At 35.8% G+C, this 27974-nt stretch overlaps 1 protein-coding gene across 4 annotated transcripts in view; it reads left to right on the top strand.

Moving 5' to 3' along the window:
- The window catches only part of CDK17 (cyclin dependent kinase 17), a 101585-nt gene extending 78008 nt beyond the window's left edge, over positions 1-23577 (top strand). For 2 of the 4 annotated variants that reach the window (XM_043440485.1, XM_043440486.1), the window contains 11 exons: positions 6608-6664; positions 7599-7713; positions 8464-8558; positions 8890-8952; positions 11208-11331; positions 13075-13195; positions 15427-15524; positions 16013-16118; positions 18597-18639; positions 19864-19954; positions 21228-23577. In XM_043440485.1, the coding sequence (XP_043296420.1) occupies positions 6608-6664; positions 7599-7713; positions 8464-8558; positions 8890-8952; positions 11208-11331; positions 13075-13195; positions 15427-15524; positions 16013-16118; positions 18597-18639; positions 19864-19954; positions 21228-21343 (1029 nt within the window). In that variant the 3' untranslated portion in view covers positions 21344-23577. The remainder of the gene's footprint in view (positions 1-6607; positions 6665-7598; positions 7714-8463; positions 8559-8889; positions 8953-11207; positions 11332-13074; positions 13196-15426; positions 15525-16012; positions 16119-18596; positions 18640-19863; positions 19955-21227) is intronic. The other 2 variants (XM_043440484.1, XM_043440483.1) reach the window with 2 other exon arrangements.
- Positions 23578-27974: the final 4397 nt, after the last annotated feature.

Here is a 27974-nt window from a genome sequence, read left to right as displayed (position 1 = left end):
CTCCCACCCCCCTCCCCACGCCACCCTCGAGGCTGTCACAGAGCACTGGGTCGAACTCCTTGTGTCGCCCAGCTGATTCCACTTGCTGTCTGTTTTACATGGGGTAATGTATTTGTTTCCAGGCATGTCTCTCAGTTCATCCCACCCTCTCCTTCCCCCTCTGTGTCCACAGGTCTGTTCTCTTTATGTCCTGTGTCTCCATTGCTACCCTGAAAACAGGTTCATCAGTACCATCTTTCTAGATTCCAGATGCATGCGTTAGTATATAGTATTTGTCTTTCTCTTTCTGACTTAACAGTGAAATATTACTCAGCTATAAGAGCTATTTGAACAGGAGTTTGTTTAGTTTTCCAGAAAGTTAAGTATTAGAGCGGTAAAGTATCAGAAAAAAATTATCTTCATTTGAAGCAGAATTAAGGAGATTTTTATATTGTATTAAAATGCAAAGTGTATTGTTCCAGTCATACAGCTATTATTTCTTTTTATGAGACTTTAAAAATATTCTAAAATAATCTAGGATGAAACTCAGTCTAGATTGTGAACTCATGAGAGGAGGAATCATATCTGTCTTCTTCACTGTATCCCCAGTACCTAGCATTATGCTTGGTAAATGTTGAATAAATGAGCTTTGTCTTCTGTCCTCTGAACAATTTCCGTAGGAGAGCGTGTCAACAAGCTAGTCATTATGTCTATTGTTAATCTTGTCATGTTCAGCAGATAAAAATGCAAGCAAAATTTTCTAGAAATTCCATATAAAGATTCAGTTAAGTAATAAATTGGATGTAATTACTAAATCCTAAAGGTTGGGAATCATTAAAATGTGGTCCACCCAATTCAAAACCTCTTTAATTGGGTTGTGGCAGACAATTCCAGTATTTACCCTCTTTTTAAAAAGCATGCTTTTAATATATTTTAATGATCTCACTAAATCACTATTTAAAGAGTGACTCTTTGTAATGTTAATATTTCATGCATCTCTTATGGTTTATTCCTTGTATACTTTATATGATATGGTAATCTCTACATCAGTACTGTCTTTACAGTCTTGAATTTGTAGTTCGTTTATCCAATCTTTAAAAAAAAAACTTAAGCATTTTTGTCAAAGCCACCGTTAGACCAAAGTGTACTTGCTCTTATAAGGACATTCTAGTATTTATTCACTTAAGATTTGAAAAATGAATCAGAAAATTTCCCAACTCCTTATAAGAAAAAGTTCCCAGGAAATTCCCTGGTGGTCCAGTGGTTTAGGACAATGTACTTTTTTGCTCTTGGGGGTGTGGTTCAGTCCCTGGTTGGGGAACTAAGTTTCCACAAGACGTGGTGTGGCAAAAAAAAAAAAGTTCCTTGCTTGTAGTTATATTTTTCTATGTGCTTCTCACTGTTACAGATGATGACATTTTAATTATATCTTGTGCGAGGGGGGGCACGTTGACTATTTTGTTCATACTAGCTTCCATTTATTTTTGCTGTTCTTTTTCCTTCATAAAAAAATCAGGTGAGACTTCAAATTCATGTCAAAATAGTTCCATGTTTGTGAATTTAATCACCTGAATTCTAGAGATAGGAATAAGAAAATAAACACTCTATCATAGTTTGTGTGACTTTGGCAATTAGCCTTTTTTAAAAAGTGTTATGTGAGGTCATATGTAAATAGACTATAGAAAAACTACAAAATCAAAAGATTACTCAGAATCAGATTCTCGTGTATCAAATGGTGGTCTCTTTGCCACATTTCCCATATTAAAATTAAAAACTCCATTTGTATTTGGAAAGTGTTGTCTTGTAGTTTTATTATCCTGTATAATTAGTGATAATACAGAATAAGGACTTAAGTCATATATAAAATAGTGCATGGGTGGATGGATCATGATGGATCCCAAGAATCTCACTTCTTTAATTTTTTTTGAAAATACCATATATAGAAGAAAGTCTTTAAGAGTACACAGAGAGAAGCAATTTTTCAGTCCTTCAGCGATACCACCAGTACCACCTGTGACCACAGTTTTTTATTAGTTTACCAGAATTGAATGAGTACCATTGAATATGCAGTTTTCCTCATGGCTTTTAAAGTGATATATACGTCTTGTAAAAAAAGATAACAACAGTTCCTTTGAGAGGCCCCTGCTACTTTTGACTGTCAGTTTTGGGCAGTTTACCTTTTTTGTTTCAAGCGGTGACTGATGTTAAGTCAAATTGTCAAGTATTATTTTTATTTTGTTCAACACCTCCAGAAAAAGTGTGTCTGAACCTCCAGAATTTGACATAGAATTTAATGATCCAGCATACGCCTATAAGAGCTGAAGTTATACATAAAAGAACGTTATTCCTTTCATTGGCTACGTAAGGGCATTAGTATCACTCTGAGAAGTGAAGTTTTAGGTTACTTTTGCCCTTTCCACTATCTACAAAAGGGGTTCAGTTCCGTTCAGTCGCTCAGTCGTGTCCGACTCTTTGCGACCCCATGAAATCGCAGCACGCCAGGCCTCCCTGTCCATCACCAACTCCTGGAGCATACTCAAACTCATGCCCATCGAGTCGGTGATGCCATCCAGCCATCTCATCCTCTGTCGTCCCCTTCTCTTCCTGCCCCCAATCCCTCCCAGCATCAGGGTCTTTTCCAACGAGTCAGCTCTTCGCATGAGGTGGCCAGAGTATTGGAGTTTCAGCTTCAGCATCAGTCCTTCCAATGAATACCCAGGACTTATCTCCTTTAAGATGTACTGGTTGGATCTCCTTGCAGTCCAAGGGACTCTCAAGAGTCTTCTCCAACACCATAGTCCAAAAGCATCAATTTTTTGGCACTCAGCTTTCTTCACAGCCCAACTCTCACATCCATACATGACCACTGGAAAAACCATAGCCTTGACCAGATGGACCTTTGTTGGCAAAGTAATGTCTCTGCTTTTTAATAAGCTATCTAGGTTGGTCATAACTTTCCTTCCAAGGAGTAAACGTCTTTTAATTTCATGGCTACAGTCACCATCTGCAGTGATTTTGGAGCCCAAAAAAATAAAGTCTGACATTGTTTCCACTGTCTCCCCATCTATTTCCCATGAGGTGATGGGACCAGATGCCATGATCTTAGTTTTCTGAACGTTAAGCTTTAAGCCAACTTTTTCACTCTCCTCTTTCACTTTCATCAAGAGGCTTTTTAGTTCCTCTTCACTTTCTGCCATAAGGGTGGTGTCATCTGCATATCTGAGGTTATTGATATTTCTCCCAGCAATCTTGATTCCAGCTTGTGCTTCTGCCAGCCCAGCATTTCTCATGATGTCCTCTGCATATAAGTTAAATAAGCAGGGTGACAATATACAGTCTTGACGTACTCCTTTTCCTATTTGGAACCCGTCTGTTGTTCCATGTCCAGTTCTAACTGTTGCTTCCTGACCTGCATACAGGTTTCTCAAGAGGCAGGTCAGGTGGTCTGGTATTCCCATCTCTTTCAGAATTTTCCACAGTTTATTGTGATCCACACAATCGAAGGCTTTGGCGTAGTCAATAAAGCAGAAATAGGTGTTTTTCTGGAACTCTCTTGCTTTTTTGATGATTCAGCGGATATTGGCAATTTGATCTCTGGTTCCTCTGCCTTTTCTAAAACCAGCTTGAACATCTGGAAGTTCTCGGTTCACATATTGCTGAAGCCTGGCTTGGAGAATTTTGAGCATTACTTTACTAGCGTGTGAGATGAGTGCAATTGTGCAGTAGTTTGAGCATTCTTTGGCATTGCCTTTCTTAGGGACTGGAATGAAAACTGACCTTTTCCAGTCTTGTGGCCACTGCTGAGTTTTCCAAATTTGCTGGCATATTGAGTGCAGCACTTTCACAGCATCATCTTTTAGGATTTGAAATAGCTCAACTGGAATTCCATCACCTCCACTAGCTTTGTTCATAGTGATGCTTTCACTTGACTTCACATTCCAGGATGTCTGGCTCTAGGTGAGTGATCACACCGTTGTGACTATCTGGGTCGTGAAGATCTTTTTTGTACAGTTCTTCTGTGTATTCTTGCCACCTCTTCTTAACATCATCTGCTTCTGTTAGGTCCATACCATTTCTGTCCTTTATTGTGCCCATTTTTGTATGAAACGTTCCCTTGGTATCTCTAATTTTCTTGAAGAGATCTCTAGTCTTCCCCATTCTGTTGTTTTCCTCTATTTCTTTGCGTTGATCGCTGAGGAAGGCTTTCTTATCTCTCCTGGCTGTTCTTTGGAATTCTGCATTCAAATGGGAATATCTTTCCTTTTCTCCTTTGCTTTTTGCTTCTCTTCTTTTCACAGCTACTTGTAAGGCCTCCTCAGACAACCATTTTACCTTTTTGCATTTCTTTTCCATGGGGATGGTCTTGATCCCTGTCTACTGTACAATGTCACAAACCTCCGTCCATAGTTCTTCAGGTTCTCTGTCTATCAGATCTAGTCCCTTAAATCTATTTCTCACTTGTACTGTATAGTCATAAGGGATTTGATTTAGGTTATACCTGAATGGTCTAGTGGTTATCCCTACTTTCTTCAGTTTAAATCTGAATTTGGCAATAAGGAGTTCATGATCTGAGCCACAGTCAGCTCCCGATCTTGTTTTTGCTGACTCTATAGAGTTTCTCCCATCTTTGGCTGCAAAGAATATAATCAGTCTGATTTCGGTGTTGACCATCTGGTGATGTCCGTGTGTAGAGTCTTCTCTTGTGTTGTTGGAAGAGGGTGTTTGCTATGACCAGTGCGTTTTCTTGGCAAAACTCTATTAGCCTTTGCCCTACTTCCTTCCGTACTCCAAGGCCAAATTTGCCTGTTACTCCAGGTGTTTCTTGACTTCCTACTTTTGCATTCCAGTCCCCTGTAACGAAAAGGGCATCTTTTTTGGGTGTTAGTTCTAAAAGGTCTTGTAGGTCTTCATAGAACCATTCAAGTTCAGCTTCTTCAGCGTTACTGGTTGGGGCATAGGCTTGGATTACCGTGATATTGAATGGTTTGTCTTGGAAATGAACAGAGATCAGTCATTTTTGAGATTGCATCCAAGTACTGCATTTTGGATTCTCTTGTTGACTGTGATGGCTACTCCATTTCTTTTAAGGGATTCCTGTCCACAGTAGTAGATATAATGGTCATCTGAGTTAAATTCACCCATTCCAGTCCATTTTAGTTCGCTGATTCCTAGAATTTCGACATTCACTCTTGCCATCTCCTGTTTGACCATTTCCAATTTGCCTTGATTCATGGACCTAACATTCCAGGTTTCTATGCAATACTGCTCTTTACAGCATCAGACCTTGCTTCTATCACCAGTCACATCCACAACTGGGTATTGTTTTTGCTTTGGCTCCATCCCTTCATTCTTTCTGGAGTTATTTCTCCACTGATCTCCAGTAGCATATTGGGTACCTACTGACCTGGGGAGTTCCTCTTTCAGTATCCTATCATTTTTCCTTCTCATACTGTTCATGGGGTTCTCAAGGCAAGAATACTGAAGTGGTTTGCCATTCCCTTCTCCAGTGGACCACATTCTGTCTGACCTCTCCACCATGACCCAACTGTCTTGGGTGGCCCCACACGGCATGGCTTAGTTTCACTGAGTTAGGCAAGGCTGTGGTCCTGTGATCAGATTGGCTGGTTTTCTGTGATTATGGTTTTAGTGTGTCTGCCCTCTGATGCCCTCTCGCAACACCTACTGTCTTACTTGGGTTTCTCTTACCTTGGACGTGGGGTATCTCTTCACGGCTGCTCCAGCAAAGCACAAAAGGGGTACTAGAAAGGAATTTAAGAAAATTCTTTTTCTCTTCTTTTTAACTTTTCTCCTCTCAAAATCTTTAAATTTTTATCATTTTGTTTTTTCCCCTAAATCTTTTGTGTTAGGTGTTCGTTTTTGTTTTTTTTTTAATTATTTTTAAAATACTGGGTTTCCATTGCATATTTGAGTAGTCCATCTACCTCATTGATTGACTCCATACAAAATAGTCAAACAAGCTCAAGGTTTAAAAGCAATGCTTTTCAGAAGTCACTTTTAAAGCCTTTTGTGGGGGATGGAGGAGACTGATTTAGACTTATATTACTTCTTCTGTGTTAGCCATTTCCTGACTCATCATAGAGTATGACATATAGTTATTTTTCTTATTATACTTTGATGGGAAAACCTGAAATAGTGTTTTGTTTGCAGGCTTTCCTAAGGGAAGACAAAAGATTGATGAAGGAAAATATGTAGGAAAATTGTTTATTTTGTGATTTTTGTTAAATCATGTAGTTACCTTTTGTAAAATCCTTTTGTATCCTAAAATGCCTATGATATCTTAAAATTTCAGGTTCTTAAGGTAGAACAGAATTTTTTCAAAGCAGAATGTTAATTGTAAAAAAGATGAGTTGTCAGTTTTAATTGTGAAATTTGTTTTTGAGCCTTTGAGTGTTCCAATTTTAAAAAATTATTTTAAAATTTGACAGATGTTCAACTATTTAATCAGATTTTTCTATTCCAAAACATTCCAAGAGCAGGAGAGTTTCAGATATTGAGGCAGAGAAGAATTGAAATTTTTTTTTTTTTTTTTTTATTGGTCATAGCAGAGAGTTCTGACAAAAGGAATTGAAATTTTAAGAACACTAAATTTATAATTGTTTGCTTTCAGTCAGAAATTGGGTTTGGAAAAATGGAAACCTACATCAAATTGGAAAAGCTTGGAGAGGTAAGTTAATACTTCTTTTGAAAATGTAAGATACATATTTTTCCTGTTCATCACCTAAAGGATTGTATCTTGTCCTGTAAAGGCAACAGAATGTTAGAAGGAAATACCCTTCAATTCTTGAAATTATTCCATCAGTGTGAGAAGAAATGAATTTTTTTAATAGCATTGTAACCTTCAGTTGATGCACAAAATATTGTGCTTTTTTGGTAACAAAATAGGCATCTCTCTTTTAGTTTGCTCCTTGGTACTCTGTGACTGTGCTGTGGGAAATTCCATGTGTTCAAACTTGTGAACAATCAAAATACTGTCTGTAAGGCTAAAGACACATCATAATGGTTAAGGCAATTCTTGGCTCATTTTTTTGAAATGAAATTCAAGGTTTTCTTGAACTTGCTACTAGTACTAATTTTGAAATGGTCTGCTTCCCAGAGTGATAAAGTGGAAAGAAAATAATAGAATTAGTCATTAGGGAGGCCTTCAGGGATTTTGAGAACTGTCTTGGCCACGATAGAAGATATCTGTAGAATACATTTGGTTTTTAAAGGAGAGCTCTAGCATACAAAGATTCTGAAAATGGGTAAAATTTTAATAATATGTTAGTTGCAGTTTCAGTTTTCACTTAATTTGCTTAATTAATTTCCTCAATCTTCACATATCATTGTAGTTATAGTTAATACAATACTCTTACATTAAATATTCTCCTTATGTTTTTACTTTTGAAGCACTCTGTAGGGTTGTAAGAGTAGGGAAGCTGCACAGGGAACTGGAAGTCCTCTCAGCTGTAGGAAAACCAAGACTGATTATGGCGGAGTTTTCTCTGCAAGATGGAATTCAACACATGATTAGAAATTAGAAATTTAGTTAGGGCTCTTTCTTGTATTGATGATATAGACTCATGCTGCTTTCCTGTATCTTTTGAAAATATGTTCTGTAGGGTACATATGCAACAGTATATAAAGGAAGAAGTAAATTGACAGAGAATTTGGTGGCCTTGAAAGAGATCCGGTTGGAACATGAAGAAGGTGCGCCCTGCACAGCAATAAGAGAAGGTACAATTAGTACTTTTTGTGAGGAGAATGTTTTATGAAATTTACATAGAACATTTTAAGACCAAAGCTATGTAATAAGAGTTCATTTTTTGTAAGTACAAAGAGCTCAGATATAGAAATAATACATGACTGGAAAATAATATGCTATCACAACTAATGGCATCTCATGGAGGAAAAAAAATACAATAAAATGAGGCCCTGGGGGTAGAAGCAATGTCTGAAGCTAAAATATTTAACAAAAAGGAATTAGATATATTATCATACAGCTTATGATGAAATACTATGAAGTCATAAGATCATTATCATAGACAAACACTTGACACTGGGAAATGTTACATATTGATGCTTAGGGGAAGAGCTGACCATAAATAAGTGTATACAGGATGTAAATATATTTTTATAATGGTAGCATTTTTTTAAAAGGATTATCCAGAAAATGGTGTGAGGCAACTGATAAGCCAGTTTGGAAGAAGAAAACATATCTTGGGACAGTCTCAATAAGTTAACATTTGAGCGAAAAAAAGATGTTATGGAGAGCATTAATGTAGTATTGGGAATAATTTAAGTATTAAAAATATCAAACGCAGTACCATAAAAGAAAAGAAAAAATTCTATTAAAATTTCTACTACAAATCCCTTTGTATTGTTTTAAGAGACTCCTAAATTCAGGCATGCATATGTTAAACTTAGGGTTTTTTAAAAGACTGGCTACCACAGACTAAATAATTGGCTTTCTTTTCTGTTTTGCAGTTTCACTGTTAAAGGATCTAAAACATGCAAATATAGTAACCTTACATGACATTGTTCATACAGATAAATCTTTGACTCTGGTCTTTGAGTATCTGGTAAGCATTTAATAAAACTTCAGTATTTAATTTTGCTATTAAAAAAATCACAGATTAGATTTTTTAACAGCCCCAGGGACATTCTTGTTATTAGTATTTAATTATGTGTGGTACATTCAGTATCTTTCTTCAAAAAGCAACTAATTTTTTTAAAAAAGAATATTTAATATCTCCATATAACTTAATCACTTTTCTGTATACCAGAAACTAACACAACATTGAGAAGCAACTATACTTCAATTTTAAAAAGCAAACTTATTTTTAAAAACTAAATAAGTAAATGTCATGCCTTCTCAAAACTATGTATCACATAAGTGCTATATTTTTTCAGGATAAAGATCTAAAACAGTACATGGATGACTGTGGAAACATCATGAGTATGCACAATGTAAAGGTATGCTTACTGTGTCATTTAAAATTTTGTTTAGAGACAAACACTTAAGCAGAGACAAACTGCATTACATAATGAAATACACCAGTCTCGTAACTATTCTGCTTCAGAATTTTTTGTTATGCATTTTAAACAGGTTGTTGTTGTGTTCAGACACATTTACTCAGAACTAGTGTTTGCTATACTGTAGTATTTACTAGAATCAGACCTTTTTTGTAGAACTGTTTCATTTTAAAAGTTTTAGTAAGTACTTCGGAGGAATTTGAGGTTTTTGAGTAAGAGCCACTTGTTCTCCTTGCTTGGCCCTTCAATAAACCTTTAACCTTTTTCTGCTTCAAAGCAGAAAAGTCTTCTGACATTTCCTTTCACAGTATTATTGGTTCTCTTGGATATATATAGAATACATTTACAGGCATATTCTGCTTAAAAAGGAAACAACAGGCCTGTTTTATCAGAATCCAAATGTTTAAGGGAAATGAAAATGATACAGTGCGTTTTGTAAAGGGCCTCCTTTAAACGGCAAAGTCCCCATATTTAGAATGGTATTTAATTATAAAACAACTTTTGAAGGTACTAATCTAATGAGTAGGGTCAGGAAGCTCTGTAGGTATTAGGAATACTAGGCTGGAAATACCATTCTGCACTATTAGGAAGAAAAGTAAGATAATTATGTTTTCTTCCCTGAAAAATATGTGAAGATGCAAGTAATGATAGAAAAGTTTGACATAAACTTTGTGCCAGATAAAGCCCAAAAGTAAAAGTAAGGTCAAGTAAAAACCCTTGATACAGTTGTGTTTTTACAGTAGGTTTCTTGGACTGGATTTACTCCAAATTTAGCAAAGATCTGTTTATCCGAACTCACTCAATGGTTCATGAGACTGTTTTGGAAATAGGCTGTCCCAGCTGTGGTTTTGCGACAGTTCCAGTTCTATAGATACTAACTTTAAACTTAAGATACTTTTTTAAATAGTTAAGTTTGGTATAAAGGAGAGCCAGTTTCTTTTACTAAAAAATAGTTCAAAATATATGGATATAACACATTGTTAGGAATTTTAGAATAGGGCTTTTAAGTTGTAAGTCTCTTTTCCATATATTTTCAATGAGAATTGTTCTCATCATATTTTATATTTTATTTGGCAAGGTGTTGTGAATCTCATTTATGTTTACTTCTGCTATGGATTTTATGTTGTTTTTCCTACAATCATATTATCAGTAATTGGGAAATGAAGTTGTCCTTAATTATCATAATTTGACAAAGATTTGAGAAGTTTGTCTTAAGCCAAGTCTGCATGCCTGAATTAAGTTGCAAAGTATTTTATTCTCTGTTAAACATAAAAAGTAATGAGAATATTTGGAAGTAGTAATTTAAGAGTTTTCAAAACATAAATATGTAGAGTATAGAAGCTCTGCTAATTACAATTTCTTCCAGCCCACTGTTCACCTGCTGCCTTGGGTTATTCTCCAAGTTCTAATGCTATTTTTCACCTTCCAAGAAAACCAAGGGTACACTCCTGAATGCTCTGGACTTGAGGCTTTTTTTTGTTAACCACAAAGAATCAAATACCTTCTGCGTTTCATATTCCCTTTTCCACCAAAATCTGCAACAAAAAAGTCTACCATTAGCCTTATAGGAATTGCTTTTTTCCAAGAGTCATTCAGAGCTCCACAGTGCTTAATCCCTTTTCTGAATCATAGCAGGTTTTGAAGGCTGAGTGGGAGGTGCTGAAAGTAAAGTACCCAGGAGGTGGGTGATGGAAGCTGGGTTAGGTTATTTTAGGTTATTTTTATAGCACATAATGGGCCAGAGCTGTGCAGCACCGATCTCTTTGACACTTCAAAATTTTCATGAAACCACCAGCTCCAGTGCCTCATATTAAAGGCTTCGTCCCGCATCAGTATTTTTCAGGGGGAGTAGGGTGGGGTAATGGTAGAAGATTGATTGTTTTGTGAGAGTTTCATAATTAAACTGTAGACCTAATTAGTAGACCTGTAAGTTTATGAAGTACATTTATTTAAAATCATTTTCAGTAATAAGTGAACTATTACTACTAAGATAAAGTTTCATTTGTTCACACTAAAAAAATACATGCTTCAAATAGAATAATAAATTGTAAAATTCAGGTAAGTATGTAAGGAAAAGGAGATGCTTCCTTTTTTTTCTTTGACTATTCTAGGCCAGTCGCTTTTCTGTTACCATAACTTATACCAAAGTATGTCTTATTATCTGTAAGACTAATTTCTGTTTTTTGTTTCCATAGCTGTTTTTATACCAAATTCTACGTGGTTTGGCATATTGCCACAGAAGAAAGGTGTTACACCGAGATTTAAAACCACAGAACCTCCTCATTAATGAAAAAGGAGAATTAAAGCTAGCAGATTTTGGTACGGAATGTATGAGATATTTATAGATAGTTCCAGGTGGTTAAGTTTAAAAGAAAAAACAAGTATTGACACTGTATTGTTGCTTTTTATGTGGGTTTGGAAGTTTTGGGGAGATATTTGAGAATTTTGGTGGTCAGTTATGTTAGTGAACGCTAAGCATGACAGGTTCTCAGAACTGGCCCATGGTCCCCTGAGCGTGCTGAGACCCTTTCAGGGCATCTCCAGAGGTATAAAGGTGCTGTTGATCTAGATGAAAATTCTACCTTTCCTGTGATCAGGGAAGTATTCATATAAATAGACATTTTCATTAATAATAGAAAATGGCTTATATAATACCATGTCACATTTAGTTAATTTGGTTTGGACAAGATTATTGTCTATTGCGTCTCATGCCAGTATTGCAAATCTAACTGTGAACTGAACCAGAAGTCTGTTTGAGCAAGTACCAAAGTTTAGAATTCTCTCAGGGAGAAGTATAGGTACTGAGGAAACCACAGCCGCCGTGGCCTTGATGTTGTATGTATGGGAGTGGCAAGCGTGCAGCCTGTCCTTTCCCCTTATGACCCGGTGTTACATCAGGAGGAGGAGTTAGAAAGTCGCTCCCATTTGCTAGTTATCGAAAAATTTTGAATTTATTTTACCAAGTTGGGATGGTAGAGTAAAATCTGTAATTAAATAAAAATAGTGCCAACATTGTTTCAGTTACATCCTTTAGCCCTTAAACTAAATGAAAATAGTATGAATACTGCCTGATTTAAAAAAGAAAAATTCTGGTTTCACTTGGGTGACTTTATCTGCTTTAACAAAGTATTGAATTATCCTTCTATGACATTTTTCTTACTTAGTATTTTAATCAGATATAATAGTTACACAGAGCAGAAATCACAACCTGTGAATGAATTATTCCCTGTTGTTTGGAATAAAGTATATGTTAAAATTTATATTTCTTCAGATATCTTTTAAAAAGTTACTTCTTTAGGTGATCAGAATTTGGAGGCATGGAGGTAATAAAGGCAGCTCTTATACTAGTGGCTCAAGAGAGAAAGTTGTGAGCTCTTGCCTTTTTATCTAGATAATCAGTGAATTTCATACTCAACAGGCAAAGGAAGGCACATGTTATCTACAGCAACTAATAATATCCAAAGACAGGCTCATCGTATTTTAATATTAACTATATAACGAAAAACTTAAGAAGTACAGAACGACAATGTAGTTTATTCCAAGAAAACTTTAACTAAAAACTTCTGCAAGGGAATTGTTAATAAAACTTAACAGGATCATGGACCAGTAACTTCATGCTTTTTGGTAAGAATTGGTACAGCAAATGAAAACTGAAATCAGGTTAAAAGTCAATAAGCCTATAATTGTAAGAAGTAAAATTGTTTCCCTTAATAACATTGGCCTGTTTTGCATTAATTTAAGTTGGAGTAGGAAGTAATTTGGGCATAATCATAGATAGAAGCAAGATATCTTAAGTTTAGATTAGCCCAGATACTGAGACCAGGTGCATTCACTTGTAAAAGTAGCATAGTCCCTGACTGTGGAATTATTATTATTTAGTTTAACTACATGAAGATTTGCTGACCCAAGACCATGCACACTCAAAAATTGATAAGACGAATTTTGTTAGCTTCAAACAGGTATAGAGTCGCCATCTCAGGCGTCCTTGTGGCGGGAGTCATTGTGGTCATGTGAACTGGGAAATACATTCTAGCTGTCTCTTGTTTTCTTTGCCCTATGAAGGACTGGCCAGAGCCAAGTCAGTTCCCACAAAGACCTACTCAAATGAAGTTGTCACACTTTGGTACCGGCCGCCTGATGTGCTTCTGGGGTCCTCAGAGTACTCAACGCAGATTGACATGTGGTAAATACGTGCATATGTTATTGCCATTTATAATTTTGAAAGAATGTAGCCATTAACACAGGACATACTGATTGGTATTTGGCTTTAAGGAGATGTTATTTTAAAGAGAGACAATATAAACAATGATGAAGAGTTCTGGCAAGTAGGATCACCTAGATTTAAAGACCAGTTCTACCACTTATAACTATATAACCTTTTTGAAATTACTGGCCTGTGCCTCAGTTTCCTCATTTAAGGAAATGGGAATCATAACAATAACTACTTTAAAAGCCCGTCCTGTGAGTAACATTAAGACGAAATGAGCTGATACATATAAAGCACTTTGAAGAGTGTCTGGTACGAAATTATTATTTTTATCATTGTTTAATATTCACTAAAACCCACTTGCTTTAAGTTGATCTCGAAATAGTGAAATACAGTAGTAATCTTCCTCACCCGACACTTTGATCACAACACTCTTTTATTCAAACACATTTGCTGCTTCCCCATTCACTACTTGTTATAGAATAAGGTATCGTTCTTCAGTCTGATACTTAATAATCTTCATAAAACGTCTCCACCTTTTTCAGTTTACTTCAGACTGTTCCGCACAGATGTTTCCGTTTAGCCGAATGGCTACTCACTATCTTTCATGAGTAACCTGGGCTTTCCCGGCTTTGCTCTGGTATCCATACCAGCTCACCTGTCTTGAATGACTGCTCTGTTTCTCTGACTCAGGCCTGTGCCTAGGGCCTTAAAAACATCGTTTTCCATAAATCCTGCCTGACTATAACCTAGCCTCCCGTGGCTAATTTTTTCCCTTGAACTGTGGTTACACATACTGCAAGTACTCTTTGTGTAGTGATAAATCATATACTTTGTTTTGTTGTTGTCTTGGGTTGAACATTTATATAATTTGTATTGTGAAACATTTTTTCTTTTTTAAGCTTCTTTAAATTTTGGGAAGATATATATAACCAAATCTACCATTAAGTATATTTACAGTGCTGTGCATCCATCATCATCAGTCTCCACAACTCTTCATTTTGCAGACTGAAACTCTGTACTTATTAAATAGTAACTCCCCATTTCCCTCTCCCTCCACTGAATTTCTGTGTTTGTGAATTTGACTTTTCTAAGTACCTCATATAGGTGAAATCATATAGTATTTATTGGAGAAGGCAATGGCAACCCACTCCAGTGTTCTTGCCTGGAGAGTCCCAGGGACGGGGGAGCCTGATGGGCTGCCGTCTGTGGGGTCGCACAGAGTCGGACACGACTGAAGTGACTTAGCAGCAGCAGCATGTAGTATTTGTTTTGCTGTGGCTGGTTATTTTACTTAGCGTAAATGTCATCAAGGTTTACCCCTGGTGAAGATAGATACTTGGCCTTTTATGTGTCAGAATCTCCGTTATTTTTAAGGCTGAATAATCATTGCACGTGTATGTCGTTTTGTTTACTGACTCATGCGCTGATGGACAGCTGGGCTGTTCCCACATTCTGGCTGCTCTGGACATGAGTGTACAGACGCCTCTCTGAGATACTGCTCTTCTTTTGGTTGTATACTTAGAGGTGGAATTGCTAGATCAGATGGCAATTCTGTTTTACATTTTTTGATGAGTTACCATACTGTTTTCCATAGTGGCTCCATTATTTAATCTTCTATATAATATTTTAATTTATATATATACATATATGTAATTGCTAGGTTGTGAGTCTTTTAAAGGAAGGACTCCTATCTTAAACTCATGTCTTCACACAGGTCCTAGAAGACAGTATCTATTTAGTGAGCCTCTATCCATTTCTCTCCCTTCTCTTAGCACATTCTCTCTCTCTCTCTCTGTCTTACTCACTGTCTCTCACGTTACCCCACATCTGTGAGCTCTGTCTCTTGCTTCCTACATAAAAGCATCTTGAATCATTTGTTTCTCCCTAGCTCTGCTGACCACTGCCTAACACATAGTAAGCATTAAATCACTATTAGCTATGGTTAGTGGTATTCTTCAAGGATCATGCAGAAGAGGGCTGGACATTTTAAGTGGGGAAAATGGATATAGTAGAAGTATGGAAGATGAGACAAATAAGATAAATGTTAACAAGTTACTTTAGTTATATCTGAAAGAAATCTGCAGATTTTCTAGCAGGCTAGTACAAAATTCTCCAGAGAGGCAGCCTTAAGGAAAAGATTCTTATGCCTAATAATATATAAATGGATTACTCATCTTTTTTTTTTTTAATGGTATATTTTATAGGGGTGTTGGTTGCATTTTCTTTGAAATGGCTTCTGGAAGACCTCTGTTTCCAGGATCAACTGTGGAAGATGAACTGCACTTAATTTTCCGACTGCTAGGTAACAGAAGAACTCTGTTCCCAGTGATTTGTTACCTATAATTGAGTAGCTGGATATGACTACATCTTTAAAATACATATTTATAAATTTGATACTGAGACTAACATAACTAGCTGTTAGAAGAATTACAATTTGCATGTTAAGATAAAGATCCTTCTAGATAACTTCTGCTTTTTATTTACTGATTTCTACCTGTGCAGTAATGATTTTATGGAAACACAGAGAAGAGAAATATTATTGAAAATTGACTTTTAGTACATTATTAGGAAATATTTTAACTTAGATGTCAATTAGGCATCATTTTTGTAGAATCTTTGCTTAGTCTGAAAAAAAGTCTGTTTACTATTTCTGTCATTCTATTTTAGTTGAAACAATCAAATTATCTACTAAATATAAGTTGTTGTTTAAGATACTTTTGTTCTGCCTATATATATTTGCCTATATAAAAATTCCTATATATTTATAAGTATATATATTTTTAAATTCAGGAACTCCATCTCAGGAAAATTGGCCAGGTGTTTCTTCAAATGATGAGTTCAAGAACTACAACTTTCCAAAATATAAACCGCAGCCTCTAATTAACCATGCACCCAGGTATTTTTTTTCTCTCTTTACGTGAAAGGGGGAACACACTATTTTTTTTTTTTAATTCTTTTTAGTCTCTCTCTCTCTCTTTTTTTCTTTTTAGTCTCTTGAACCGTTTGTCACGGTAAGGATTCAGGAAAAATACTTGATATACATACACAGTTATTAAATATTTTAGAACTTAATTTCTTCCTATGTCAAATTAATTTTATAATTCAATGACCAAGAATCACCAAACTATGTAAGTCCACAGAATTGAACTGTAAATAAAATGAGCATAGAATATATATGTATATATATACATGATATAATTCTAGGGTTTATGTAGGTTGTTCCTTTTCCCAGAAAGAAAACAGATTTATGCCTTATTCAGTACTGTGAAGACCATGATGAAATTTATTTTTTCTACACAATTATTCTATATTTTGGGCTTCCCAGGTAGTGTAGTGATAAAGAATCCACCTGCCAATGCAGGAGATGTTAGAGACACGGGTTCAGTCTCGGGGTCAGAAAGATCCCCTGGAGGAGGAAGTGGCAACCCACTCCAGTATTCTTACCTGGAAAATCCTATGGACAGAAGAGCCTGGCAGGCTACAAAGACCATGGGATCACAGAGAGTTGGACATGGCTGAGCACGTACATTCTATATTTACTTAGGAATGTGTTATAAGTAAAATCTTGGCTCTTATACAAGATGACCCATCAGAATTTTGGCCAGTGTTAATGATAATTTGTATTTGAAGAATATGAACTTTCTGACCCTTCATATCCTATATGTTGCTCATCCAGTTACAGACCTACCTCAGATCCATCTAAGACACCCATTAAAATTTGAGTCAGAATGTTTGTACTTACGGAATATATTACATTTCTGTAAGTAACGTAGAATCACTAACCCCCTTTGTATTTTTTCATCTTTCCTTAAGAAAAAATAGATGTGAAAAGGGCACCAAGATACCAAATAAGGCAAATATCTGTTTTAATCAAAAGCCATTCACATTGCTCACAACATAACGTACTCACTCTAGTTCCATTTATTCTCAAGATAGGGACAGTTAGTAAGATCATTCTGGTGCCAAAACTATTTTTAAAGTGTTTATGTGATTTGATAGCCTTGTCAGTAAACTAACTGGTAGCATTCTAAGTAGACTTTCTAAGAAGGAAGAATAATATAACGTGTTAGACTTTTAGCATAAAAGCGTAAATCCTGCTTTTATCATATATATATTGCTTGCTGTTGTAATATCCAGGGTGAAAGTTGCAGCTCTTTAAAGCAGATTCTTCATGACCTTAGCACCTACCTTATCTGTAGCCTGATAGCTCAGTTGGTAAAGAATCAGCCTGCAATGCAGGCGACCCTGGTTCAATTCCTGGGTTGGGAAGATCACTGGAGAAGGGATAGGCCACCCGCTCCGGTGTTGTTGGGCTTCCCTTGTGGCTCAGCTGGTAAAGAATCTACCAGCAATGTGGGAGACCTGGGTTTGACCCCTGGGTTGATTTTCTCCAGGGAAGATCCCCTGGAGAAGGGAAAGGCTACCCTCACCAGTATTCTGGCCTGGAGAATTCCATGGGCCGTGTAGTCCATGCGGGCACACAGTTGGACACGACTGAGCAACTTGCACTTGATCTGTAGCCACAGAGTTCCGGGTGTTCATCAGAATGGCAGACTGCAAAGGATTAGGAGACTGGAGAATCTCTAGGCCACAGCATCCACAGCACCTACTAAGGGCGCTTCAGGTGGGGGGAGGGGAGGCGGTTTCCGTAGTTGTGCCTTTGCCAGTGAATATCAGTGCATGATAGAATTTGTGACTTGTGACTTCTGATCAAGAGATTATCCCTTTAAGGTAACCCCTAAATCTTCTACTTCCTGTTTTATTAACTTCATCCTTACAGTTTTCTGCCTTTATTGACTATGTCGTTGGTTTTGTATCCCTTTTAAATAAAGTGTTATGAAGTTATTGAGGCATATTTAAATTGAATGTTATAGCTTCTAGTAACCAACCTTCAGCATATTGTCCTGTAAAAATCTGTTGAGTGATTCGTCTCTGTTTATCTTGAACCACAGTGACGAGTTTGGAGGCCCCTTGCCGTCTTGTTCTCGCCTATAGTATGAAATGACGCCCTTGTACTCTCGCCTCCACTAAAACACTGGAAACAGACCTAGTTTACTAAAGTTTTTTTCAGTAATAGAGGTTATTTTGTTTAGAGATAAAATGGTGATTTTAAAAAATTCTTTCATTTTAGTAATCTAATTTACTCTTGAATATTGAAATTTTGAGTTGACACCCAGTTACTTGTGGTTGCTTAAGTGGCACAATAAATCTTAAGGATAAAACAGATTTGAATCTGTTTGAAAAGCAGCAAAGTGTGCTATTTTAGGGCACTTGAATTTAGCAGATGAAAACACTTGGAAAATAGTTTTATTTAGAAAGTTGCTATCAGCTAAGATTAATAAATAAATGGTTACTTGTCCTTCCTTGTTTTTAGGTTAGACTCTGAAGGAATTGAGTTGATAACAAAATTTCTTCAGGTAAGTTACATCTTTTTTATAGTCATTAAATGGTACGTTAACGTCTCTGAGCCTTAGTTTTTTCATCTATAGACTGGGATCAGTAATATCCCTCTCATAAATAAGATTATTTATGCTAGTATCTAGCATGCTTAAGACACATGCTTAGGTGAAAAAATACGGTTTCTCCTAGTGTGTCTGGGTCTCTCCTTGTAACCTATGCACAGGCCTGTGCATAGTATATTCCCTTCACCTTCCCCTTTTTTCTTTTTTGAAGCTTATTTTTGGTGATTATTGGCGATCATGGAAGCCAAAGAGATAGTTGCTAATTGCTTTTGTTGTCCATCGACTTTCTTGGTGATTCGCCACCAGACTATATAGGAACAGAAAAAAAGACGTATAAAAATGTGCATAGCATATTCCCTTCACTGAGGTAGTTAACTGCTGGCGGTGATCAACTGTGTCAAGGCCATGTTCTCTGCAGTTCATGTTTGCTTATGTTCTCTTTCTTTTTTCCTTGTACCTACGCTTTACAGGCTGTTGTACCTCCAAATACCATCCATATCTGCATTCAGAGCAGAAACGACAGAGGATAAGAGTGTGTCAGTCACATTAGTCCTCTTGTATTTGTAAAGCAAAGGCTTTTCCAAAAACCCCTCGGAGGACTTCTTCCTATGTCTCTGAAATCTTCATATGGCTAGAATATTAATTGTAAGAGAGGCTGAAAACTGGGGCGCTGGGTTGCCATAATTAGCCTAAACTTAGAACAGCCATGATTCATATGTCAGAGTTGGAAGCATGAATGCCTTAAATCTACATCATCTCATGAAGGGAAAAGGGGAAATGGGTATTGAATAGGTAACTTAATAATATCTTTCATAAAGGTATTAGTTACATTTCTAATAATCCTTTGTTGTTCATGAAGAAAAGTAACACGATAGATCAGATATTTTGCTTTTTTCCATCACTTCAGAAAATAAAAGGAATCTTAATCTTTAGTTAAGATCTAGCTTTATTTTGGAAATTTGTAACTGAGATCATTGCTACACAAGCTCTAGTAGTAACTTAATTTAGAGCATAGTATATTCATTCTTAAAAATAAATCATTGTATTAAGTAGTCAAGATAATGGTAGCTCTAAACGCTTAACTGCTCATTTCTATGTGTGTCCCCTGCCCCTCACACATGCTTTTTCCAGTATTTAGAGAAAAAAATTAATGAAGCAGTTTTTTTTGGTTTTTCACAGTATGAATCTAAGAAAAGGGTTTCAGCAGAAGAGGCCATGAAACATGTGTACTTTCGAAGTCTTGGACCAAGAATACATGCTTTACCTGAAAGTAAGAGAAATTCTAGTGTGTCCTCCCATCCCCTTCTGTTTTTATCCAGGTTTGAGATGGGGGTGAATTAGGAGTCTAGGAAGGGACTATTGGTTTTTAAGCCTAAAATTCTCGTCTTTTTATAATTAGATTAGAAATACTTGAAGGGAGGTGTATGTCTTATTTACCTGTTTAAATTTATTTCTTTTAACACTGAGCATGTTGTTACGACTCTAAGAAATCAGTAGCACTTACATGTGGGTCATTAGTCTTATTGGACTTAAGCTGGAAGATGCCATCCAATGATAGACATTGTCATTAGGCCCAATCTGAATTACTTTGGTTCAGAGTTGTTAAAAATGGTTTTCAAGCAAGTTGTAATGAAACACAGCCAAAACATTAGTTTTCTCATGAAAGTAAATTTTCTTTTTAAGACGTGAAGATGGTTTTCCTTTACTGTGTTCACTCTGACTTAACTCTCCCCATGACAGAGGTGAGCATATTGTCATTAAAATAGCTGATTTCTCATGCCTGAGGTAACTGCTTGATTTTACTCAGAACATTCTTAAAAATTACCCCAATATTTTACTTTAAAACTGAGTGAGTGGGGAATTAAGAGAATATTTTGGAAATGAGCTACCAAAAGCTTTCATTAATTTCCCATTCTCATTTACTAGACAGTGGTTTTCTAATTGGAACCAAGACTCCTCAAGAGTTTTCACTTAAAGGATATTTTGTAATGAAAGACTACCTCTGGGGCAGAGATGGAAATGAGAAAGATGAATTACAAGTATTTTTTAGGATGCTATTTACATTTCATTATTATTACTAATATCAAGTTTTAAAGTTTGAGTTGCAGGAAAGGTGTATAAACCTATTTCTTGTTTTGCTGTAAAATTCTGAAGATAGTTTAAGGATTTGACCTTCACTGCCATCATAAGACAAATGGAGAAAGGATAGAATAAAACCGAGTAATACATTTTGATGAGGTCTCCCAACCTCAGTAAGCCCTAGAAATAAAACAGTGTTCATTCTCCTCAGAGAAACACACACTCACAGCCTGAGTTAAAGCCAGATTGGAGGAGAAAGGTCCTGAGGGGAGATTATTTCACTTGGTTTTCTTCTCAAAACCTTGGAACAAAAGAGAAAATATTTCAGTGGGGCTTTAACCTTGTAAATAAGTATAAATGTTTCACGTTCACTCAGTATATAATTTAGACATTTTGTCTCTAGTTGGATTATATTTGCTTTAATGATAGGCTTTCATCTGCTATTTTTTATCTATGCATTTTAGGTGTATCAATATTCAGTTTGAAAGAGATTCAGTTGCAAAAGGACCCTGGTTTTCGAAATTCTTCTTATCCAGAGACAGGTGTGTTTGTCATAAACCATTTCACATGTCGATCATGAAATTTTGCGTGGAACCAAGATTTTGGTTTATAAATTGATCAGTAAAATTATTGATGTAAAAACCAATGTACAGTGCATTCCACAACTGTGTATGTTTAGCATTGCACATACTCACTTTTCTGTATGATGTGGGCAGCTCAGTAATTCTTCAGAGAGAACCTGACTCAGTGCAATCAGGGATCCTGAAAGCTGCAGATGGCACAGAGACCTCTTACAAGTGACCTGGCTTGATCACTGACACGCCATCCCTGGCACCTGAGGCAGAAGACACATCTGTGCTCCCCTAGTCATCAGGCTCATCACTTCGAAGCATAGAAGCTGTAGACTGGCCCCATCAACAAGAGGGTCCTTTAAGACAGAGCCGATCTCTCTTACCATGGAATTAGCTTTTGCTGGTGGGAACATTAGCTTCATAGAGTCACCAAATACTGTATGTGGGATAAAACTGAACCATGAACTGCCTCATAAAATGACTTTATATTTTAGGACATGGGAAGAACAGAAGACAGAGCATGCTCTTTTAAGTCTGATAACATGGTTTCAAGCCCAGCCCCCAGCCTTTCTTATCAATCAAGGACTCAGATCTGAAGGCAATTATTTCTTTTGGTGGACTTGGAATCTTCGTTTGTCTACACTGTCCTCTTCACAGTGGAGTCTTTTTATTTCAGACCTACAAATTGTTTTTATATTTGTTGTCACAGTGTGACAATTTTTTTGTACAGTTGGTTTTAAGGTCTTCTCTGCCATTAGAGCCAGTAGGTTACAGCTGTTGATGTAATTATAGCTGCAGTTTTTGTGCAGGACTGAGAAACACAGTGCATTATTTATTGCGGAATCATTGCTGCTAAATAACTACTGTCTGTTTATTTAACACAACAGTTGATGCCTGAAGAAGTTGCAGTGGCTTTACTATATGTGAATGCATCTGTTTCTCCTCACAAATTGTTTTACTGCTGCATTTTTTGTTTGTTTTTAAAATTAAACTGCATTGTTTCCTGGAATGTAAATTTAGCTTTGCTTAACAGTAAAATAAGTGAGCCAACTTGAACACTCTTATGTTCATGCTATATAATTTTTTATTGAACATTGGCAAATAGAGTAGCTAAGAAATTGATAAGCACATAATGTTTAGGAAAGCATGTGATGCAGAAGTTGATTCAAGCAAGTGAATACCTGACATTTTGGGGATCTCGAATTACATACCAGTAAATTAAAGTACCAAAATTATTTATTTTGACCTTTCCTCATTTTAGAAATACTTACTGCATATTATTGGATATTTGTATACTAACACACTTAACCTGTTTTACCTTGTGCTTTAATTTAGTTAAAACAAACCATGCAAGTCCAGTCAAACATGAGAGATCTTGTTTTGTTTATTTGTCTTAAATACAATTCTTTTATTAGAATGGATGATTCTTCATTGGGGAACAATTTATTTCATTTGAGAGATGTGTGTACATGTGTTTTAATAGCATTCACTTGGAATCAGCTGAAAGCTGTAATATGTGTTTGAAATGAGCCATGATAAATAACAAACGAGAGAAATGAGAACTTGGAAGATTGTTTTAAAGCATTCTAGGTATTATCTGTTTACCAGAGATAGTAAATATTACAGTTTTAATTATGCATCTTTTTGAGCATCATAAATACACCTTGGTGTTGGTAACAGTGCTTTAAGCATTTGTGTTCACTTTTAAGGACTATTTGTTTAGTGCATCTTACCAACTGCGGATCTTAATTGCTATATTTTGAAATGATCATGTAAATTTGGGGCTTATATATCATGAAAAGAGTCATAAGTTAATTCATTTTCCTGACATTCACTGTAAAACATTCAGGGGTCCTACCATTTCTGTTCAGGAAATCTTGTAGTTTATTGTTATTTAACAGTATTAAGTGAATTTTTGTATATTTCATTTTAACTTTATTTGTGAATAGTGATTGTGGCATGTTTGGGGTGTTATTTTAATATTTCATGATACTGAAGTTTTAATTTTTAAAAAAAAATTTCTGGAAGAAACAGATTCATGTGTAATGGTGAATATTGGACCACTACTGCTTTTCACATTTGTAAATTGGTTTTATGTTAAACTCTGTAGCCTAACAAACTGCTGTTATTTCTAACTGACAGACATGTATTAATATTGTACTTTGAAGGTTATAAATATTATGTGAAAATTCCTCCATTTTGTTTCAAAATTTATAATAACAAAATCTTCATGTTGTTAAAATGTGGTTTTGTTGAGTCACGATTCTTTCTTGGGGAAAAAGGTTGTGCAGAATGGGACCATTTTATTTTATGTGTCTCAAGATGATGAAGTGTCTCTGTGCCAGTAGCAATTAATTTATAATTGTGCTGGCCATTCATTTACTAATCTTTACTGTAATTTTATAGGATAGCACTTTTAATTGTCAGATTTTTCATTTCATAGGTTATATATTTGATTTGTTGAAAATTTGACAGTTATCCTATTGTTTCATTCTTGCATATAAAAGGTGAAGAATTGTATCCAACAGTTATATAAAATTGCTCTTCCTAGGAAAAACTGCGGATGTTCCTTCATTTTATTAAGGAATTTGATTTTCTTTTTTTGATAACTTGAGCATCATTCAGATTCTGAAAACTTTGCAGTGAAGAGAACTGAAGCTCAAATTGTGAACCTTGAACAGATGATTCGTCTTAAACTGACAAGGTTCTTAAAGGTAAGAGGGGATGCCTTTTTTGTTTTCCTTCCAAGTGATGATGATAACATGTTGAATATGTCATACTCTATATAGAAGTGGCTGCTTTATTAGCTTACGAAAGCCTACCTGTTAACATGTTATAATCTTTTTGACCCAAGACAGTTCATGTGGTTTGTGTGTGTTTTTACTATTTTTTAAAATTGTGGTAAAATACATGTAACATAAAATTTACCATTTTTGCACTTTGTAAGCATACAGTTTAGTGGCATTAATTATTATGTTCACAGCGTTGTAAAGCAGTTACCTATCTATTTCCAGGATTTTTCATCACTCCAAACAACAGAAACTTTGTAGCCATTATAATCTCTACCTCCCTGCCCCACACACACACCATGTTTTCTCCTTGCCCCATCCTTTGGGTAACCTCTTACCTAGAATAAGCAAATTCATAGAGACAAAAACTACATATTTTATGTAAGTGGAATCATACCACACTTGTTTTTTTGTCTCTGGCTTATTTCACTTAACATAATGTTTTCAAGGTTCATCCACATTGTAGCATGTGTCAGAACTTCATTTGTTTTCATAGCTGAGTAACATTGTTGCATGACTATACAACATTTGCTTATCCATTTATCTGTTTATCCAAGCAAAATATGGATAATTTGCTTATCCATTCATCTGTTAATAGACATGGGTTTTTTTTTTTTTTTCCATTTTTGGCTGTTGTGAATAATGTTGCTATGAACATTGGTGTACAAGCATCTGTTTGAGCCTTTCTTTTCAAATTCTTTGGGTTCATATACCAGGAGTGGAATTGCTGGGTCAGTTGGTAATTTAATCCTTAACTTTTTCAGAAACCACCAAACTCTTTTCTACAGTACCCACACCATTTTACATTTTCAGTAGTTACGCATGAGGTCCAATTTCTCCTCATCCTTGCTTCTTTTTTTCCATTATATTCATTCTAATAGCTTTGAAGTGGTGTCTCATTGTGGTTTTGATCTCCCTAAGGACTTGAGGGTGTTAAGCACCTTTTCTTGTGTTACCATTATCTGCTTTAAAGAAATGTATATTTAAGTCCTTTGCCTTTAAAAAGTTTGGTTGTATGCCTTTTTTTTGTTGAGTTGTAGGAGTTCTTTATATAGTCTAGAATGTTACGACATATGTGATTTGTAATTATTTTCTTCTGTGGGTTGTGCTCACTTACTTTATGGTGTCCTGTTGATAAAAGTTTATTTTCATGAAGTCCAGTTTATTTTTTCTTGTGTTGCCTTTGCTCTTGGTTGCATATTTAAGTTGCAGTAGCTAAATCCAAGATGATGAATATTTTCCCCTGTTTTAAGAATTTTATAGGTTAGTGCTTACATTTAGGACCTTGATCTGTTTTGACCTCATTCTTTTGCATGTGAGTATCTAGTTTTCCTAGGCCTGTTTGTTGAAATACCTGTCCTTTTCCCCCTTGGCACCCTTGTTGAAAATCAACTGATCATAGAAATGAGGGTTTATTTGGGGGTTCTTAATTCTGTTCTCGGTTTACATCGCTATCCTTCTACCAGTACCACAGTGTTTTAATTAATTGTAGCTTTATAAGTTTTGCAGTCAAGAAGTGTGCGTCCTCCACTTCTGTTTTTCTTTTTCAAGATTGTTTTGTTCCTTGAAATTCCATATAAATTTTAGGATGAGATTTTTGGGATTGTGATGAATTTATTGAATCCATAGATCACTTTGGGTAGTATTGTGATCTTAACAATATTAAGTGTTCTAATCCATGAACGTGGGATGGCTTTAATTTCTTGATGTTAATTGCAGCTAAAAGTAAATGGTAATGTAGTTTTCCCCTCCTCATTACCTCCCTACCTCAATGCAGAATGACAGAACTTCAGATTTAAGTGATCAGAGGACCAGTTTTCAAATCCATTCCCTTCTATCCAACTCAGTATCAATAAAGTATATTTGTTTCCTTAAATACCTGTTTAAATAAGATTTACATATACATAGTGTTTCAATGTGCAATATTTAAGCTAAATAACAATTCTTTTTCCAACTTATACCCATAGAATAGTGGCATTTGAATCATCCCAAGTAAATGGAAGTAATACAACCCACTTGCCTCTTCACACCTTTTATCACAAAGTATTTATTGAACAAAAATAATATAACAGTAAAAATGATACATATATGAAAATTGAGTGAAGATTTGCAGTCATAGAAAAGATGTGTACAAAGAGACCAACAGGTTATAGTTCTATAAACTTTACCATAGCATTTTAACACTGATCAAGCAAACATATAAAAAGGGAAAACAAACTTATTATGTTCTTCGAAACCTATTTTTTTTACTAAAATAATTGTTTAAAAAAAAAAAAGACAAACCCAACACACACACACACAGAATGAGGCAGAGCAATAAGGATTATACTTCAACACCTCCAGTTCTCTATTTGTGTTATGTGAGTTTTTTGGTGCATCAAAAATTCCTGTGTTTTTTCCATTTCTAATAAATGGAGCTAGAGTGTATGTTAATCATAGTATTTGGAGGAAGGGAATACTAGGTTGAGGTTTTTGCACATTGACTGACTTAGTTTCTCTGTAAGAATCTTGCATTTGAGGTATGCTCTTATCTGACAAGTTTTTTGTTTGTTTTTAATGCTCTTTTGTTTTTTCCTACCTAACATGCGGTTTTGGGCCAGCAGTTACCTTACAGCTGGGCATGGGGAAGTAGAACTGGACTGAACACCAGTCATTGTTCTGCCTTCAATGAGCTACGTAGCTTTAGGCATTCCCGCTTCTGTGCAGTTGTCCTTACCTGGAAATGGTGGTTGGATGTATCTCCAAGGCCTCTTTTAACATTTTATGTTTGGTGAACACCAGTCCCCTGGACTAGCTCTTTTATTTTGGTACAGAATTATCCTTAGCCTGTGGGTAGTGACAATAGTGTCTCCTTGCAGATTGTGGAACCAGGCCCATTACTTTATATTCAAGGATGCATATTAGAGTGTTTGGATTTTTCCCCCAGATAAGGGCTTACATCACCAAATAAAATTCCTGAAAATCTCAAGCTCAATTCCAGTTGAACATCTCAAGCGTTAAGTGTCGCAACATAATTTTAGAATGCTTGAAAACTCAAATGTTTGTTTTTCACCCTTTCTCATAATCCCTGCCATTTAACGCCTCATTTGGATCAGTGAATTATTTAGCCACATTTCAAATTGGTTTCTGTTACAGTTGAGGATGGTAACTAGCTCATGGAGCTGCACGCACTGGGCACCTCTCAGTTCTTGTGTCTTACATTAGAACTTCACTACTTCATGCACAGGTTGGCACCTGACTGGTGCCTGCTGATTTTTCTGAAGGAACAAAAAATGTTTCTGTTATCACTGTTCTAAACTGCACTACACAAAAGGATTCACTGCTTAGTGCTGCGGATTGTTACATAGTAAGTTCAGTTTCACAATGATCAGTTTCCTGAAGAACTTAGGTATTTTTTTTAATCAGTTTTCCTTCATTCTCACCATGAACAGTAATACATAAAGCAGTGTATCCTGCACCCCAGTTTCCACAACCAAGGCTTTACCCATACACATGCAGATACCTGGTATAAAATGTTTTCTTTGTTATATGTATTCATCACCAGTCTGTGAACCTTTTCCAAAGCATAGGATTTTTAAATGTTAATTATAATTTCTGGGGTTCAGAGAAACCCTAACTTACATACAGTAAATGCATCAGAGAGGTATGATTCTCAATGGAAAATGGGAAGAACCAGGTTAATTTTTTAAAATAAGAATGTGCTAACCTAGGAAATATTCCAGGGGCATAGATTGAGTGAACTTTATGTCGTTTTTCCATCTCAGGCTTTTGTGTGGAAGGAGTCTCAAAGAAATGTAAACAGGAGGCTAGCCTTTCAAGGTCCATTTTTCAAAAAATGCACTTTAGAACA

The sequence above is a fragment of the Cervus canadensis genome, chromosome 21, assembly GCF_019320065.1.
Source record: "Cervus canadensis isolate Bull #8, Minnesota chromosome 21, ASM1932006v1, whole genome shotgun sequence".
Classification (NCBI taxonomy): Eukaryota; Metazoa; Chordata; class Mammalia; order Artiodactyla; family Cervidae; genus Cervus; species Cervus canadensis.
This window is presented reverse-complemented; position numbering and strand designations above follow the sequence as displayed.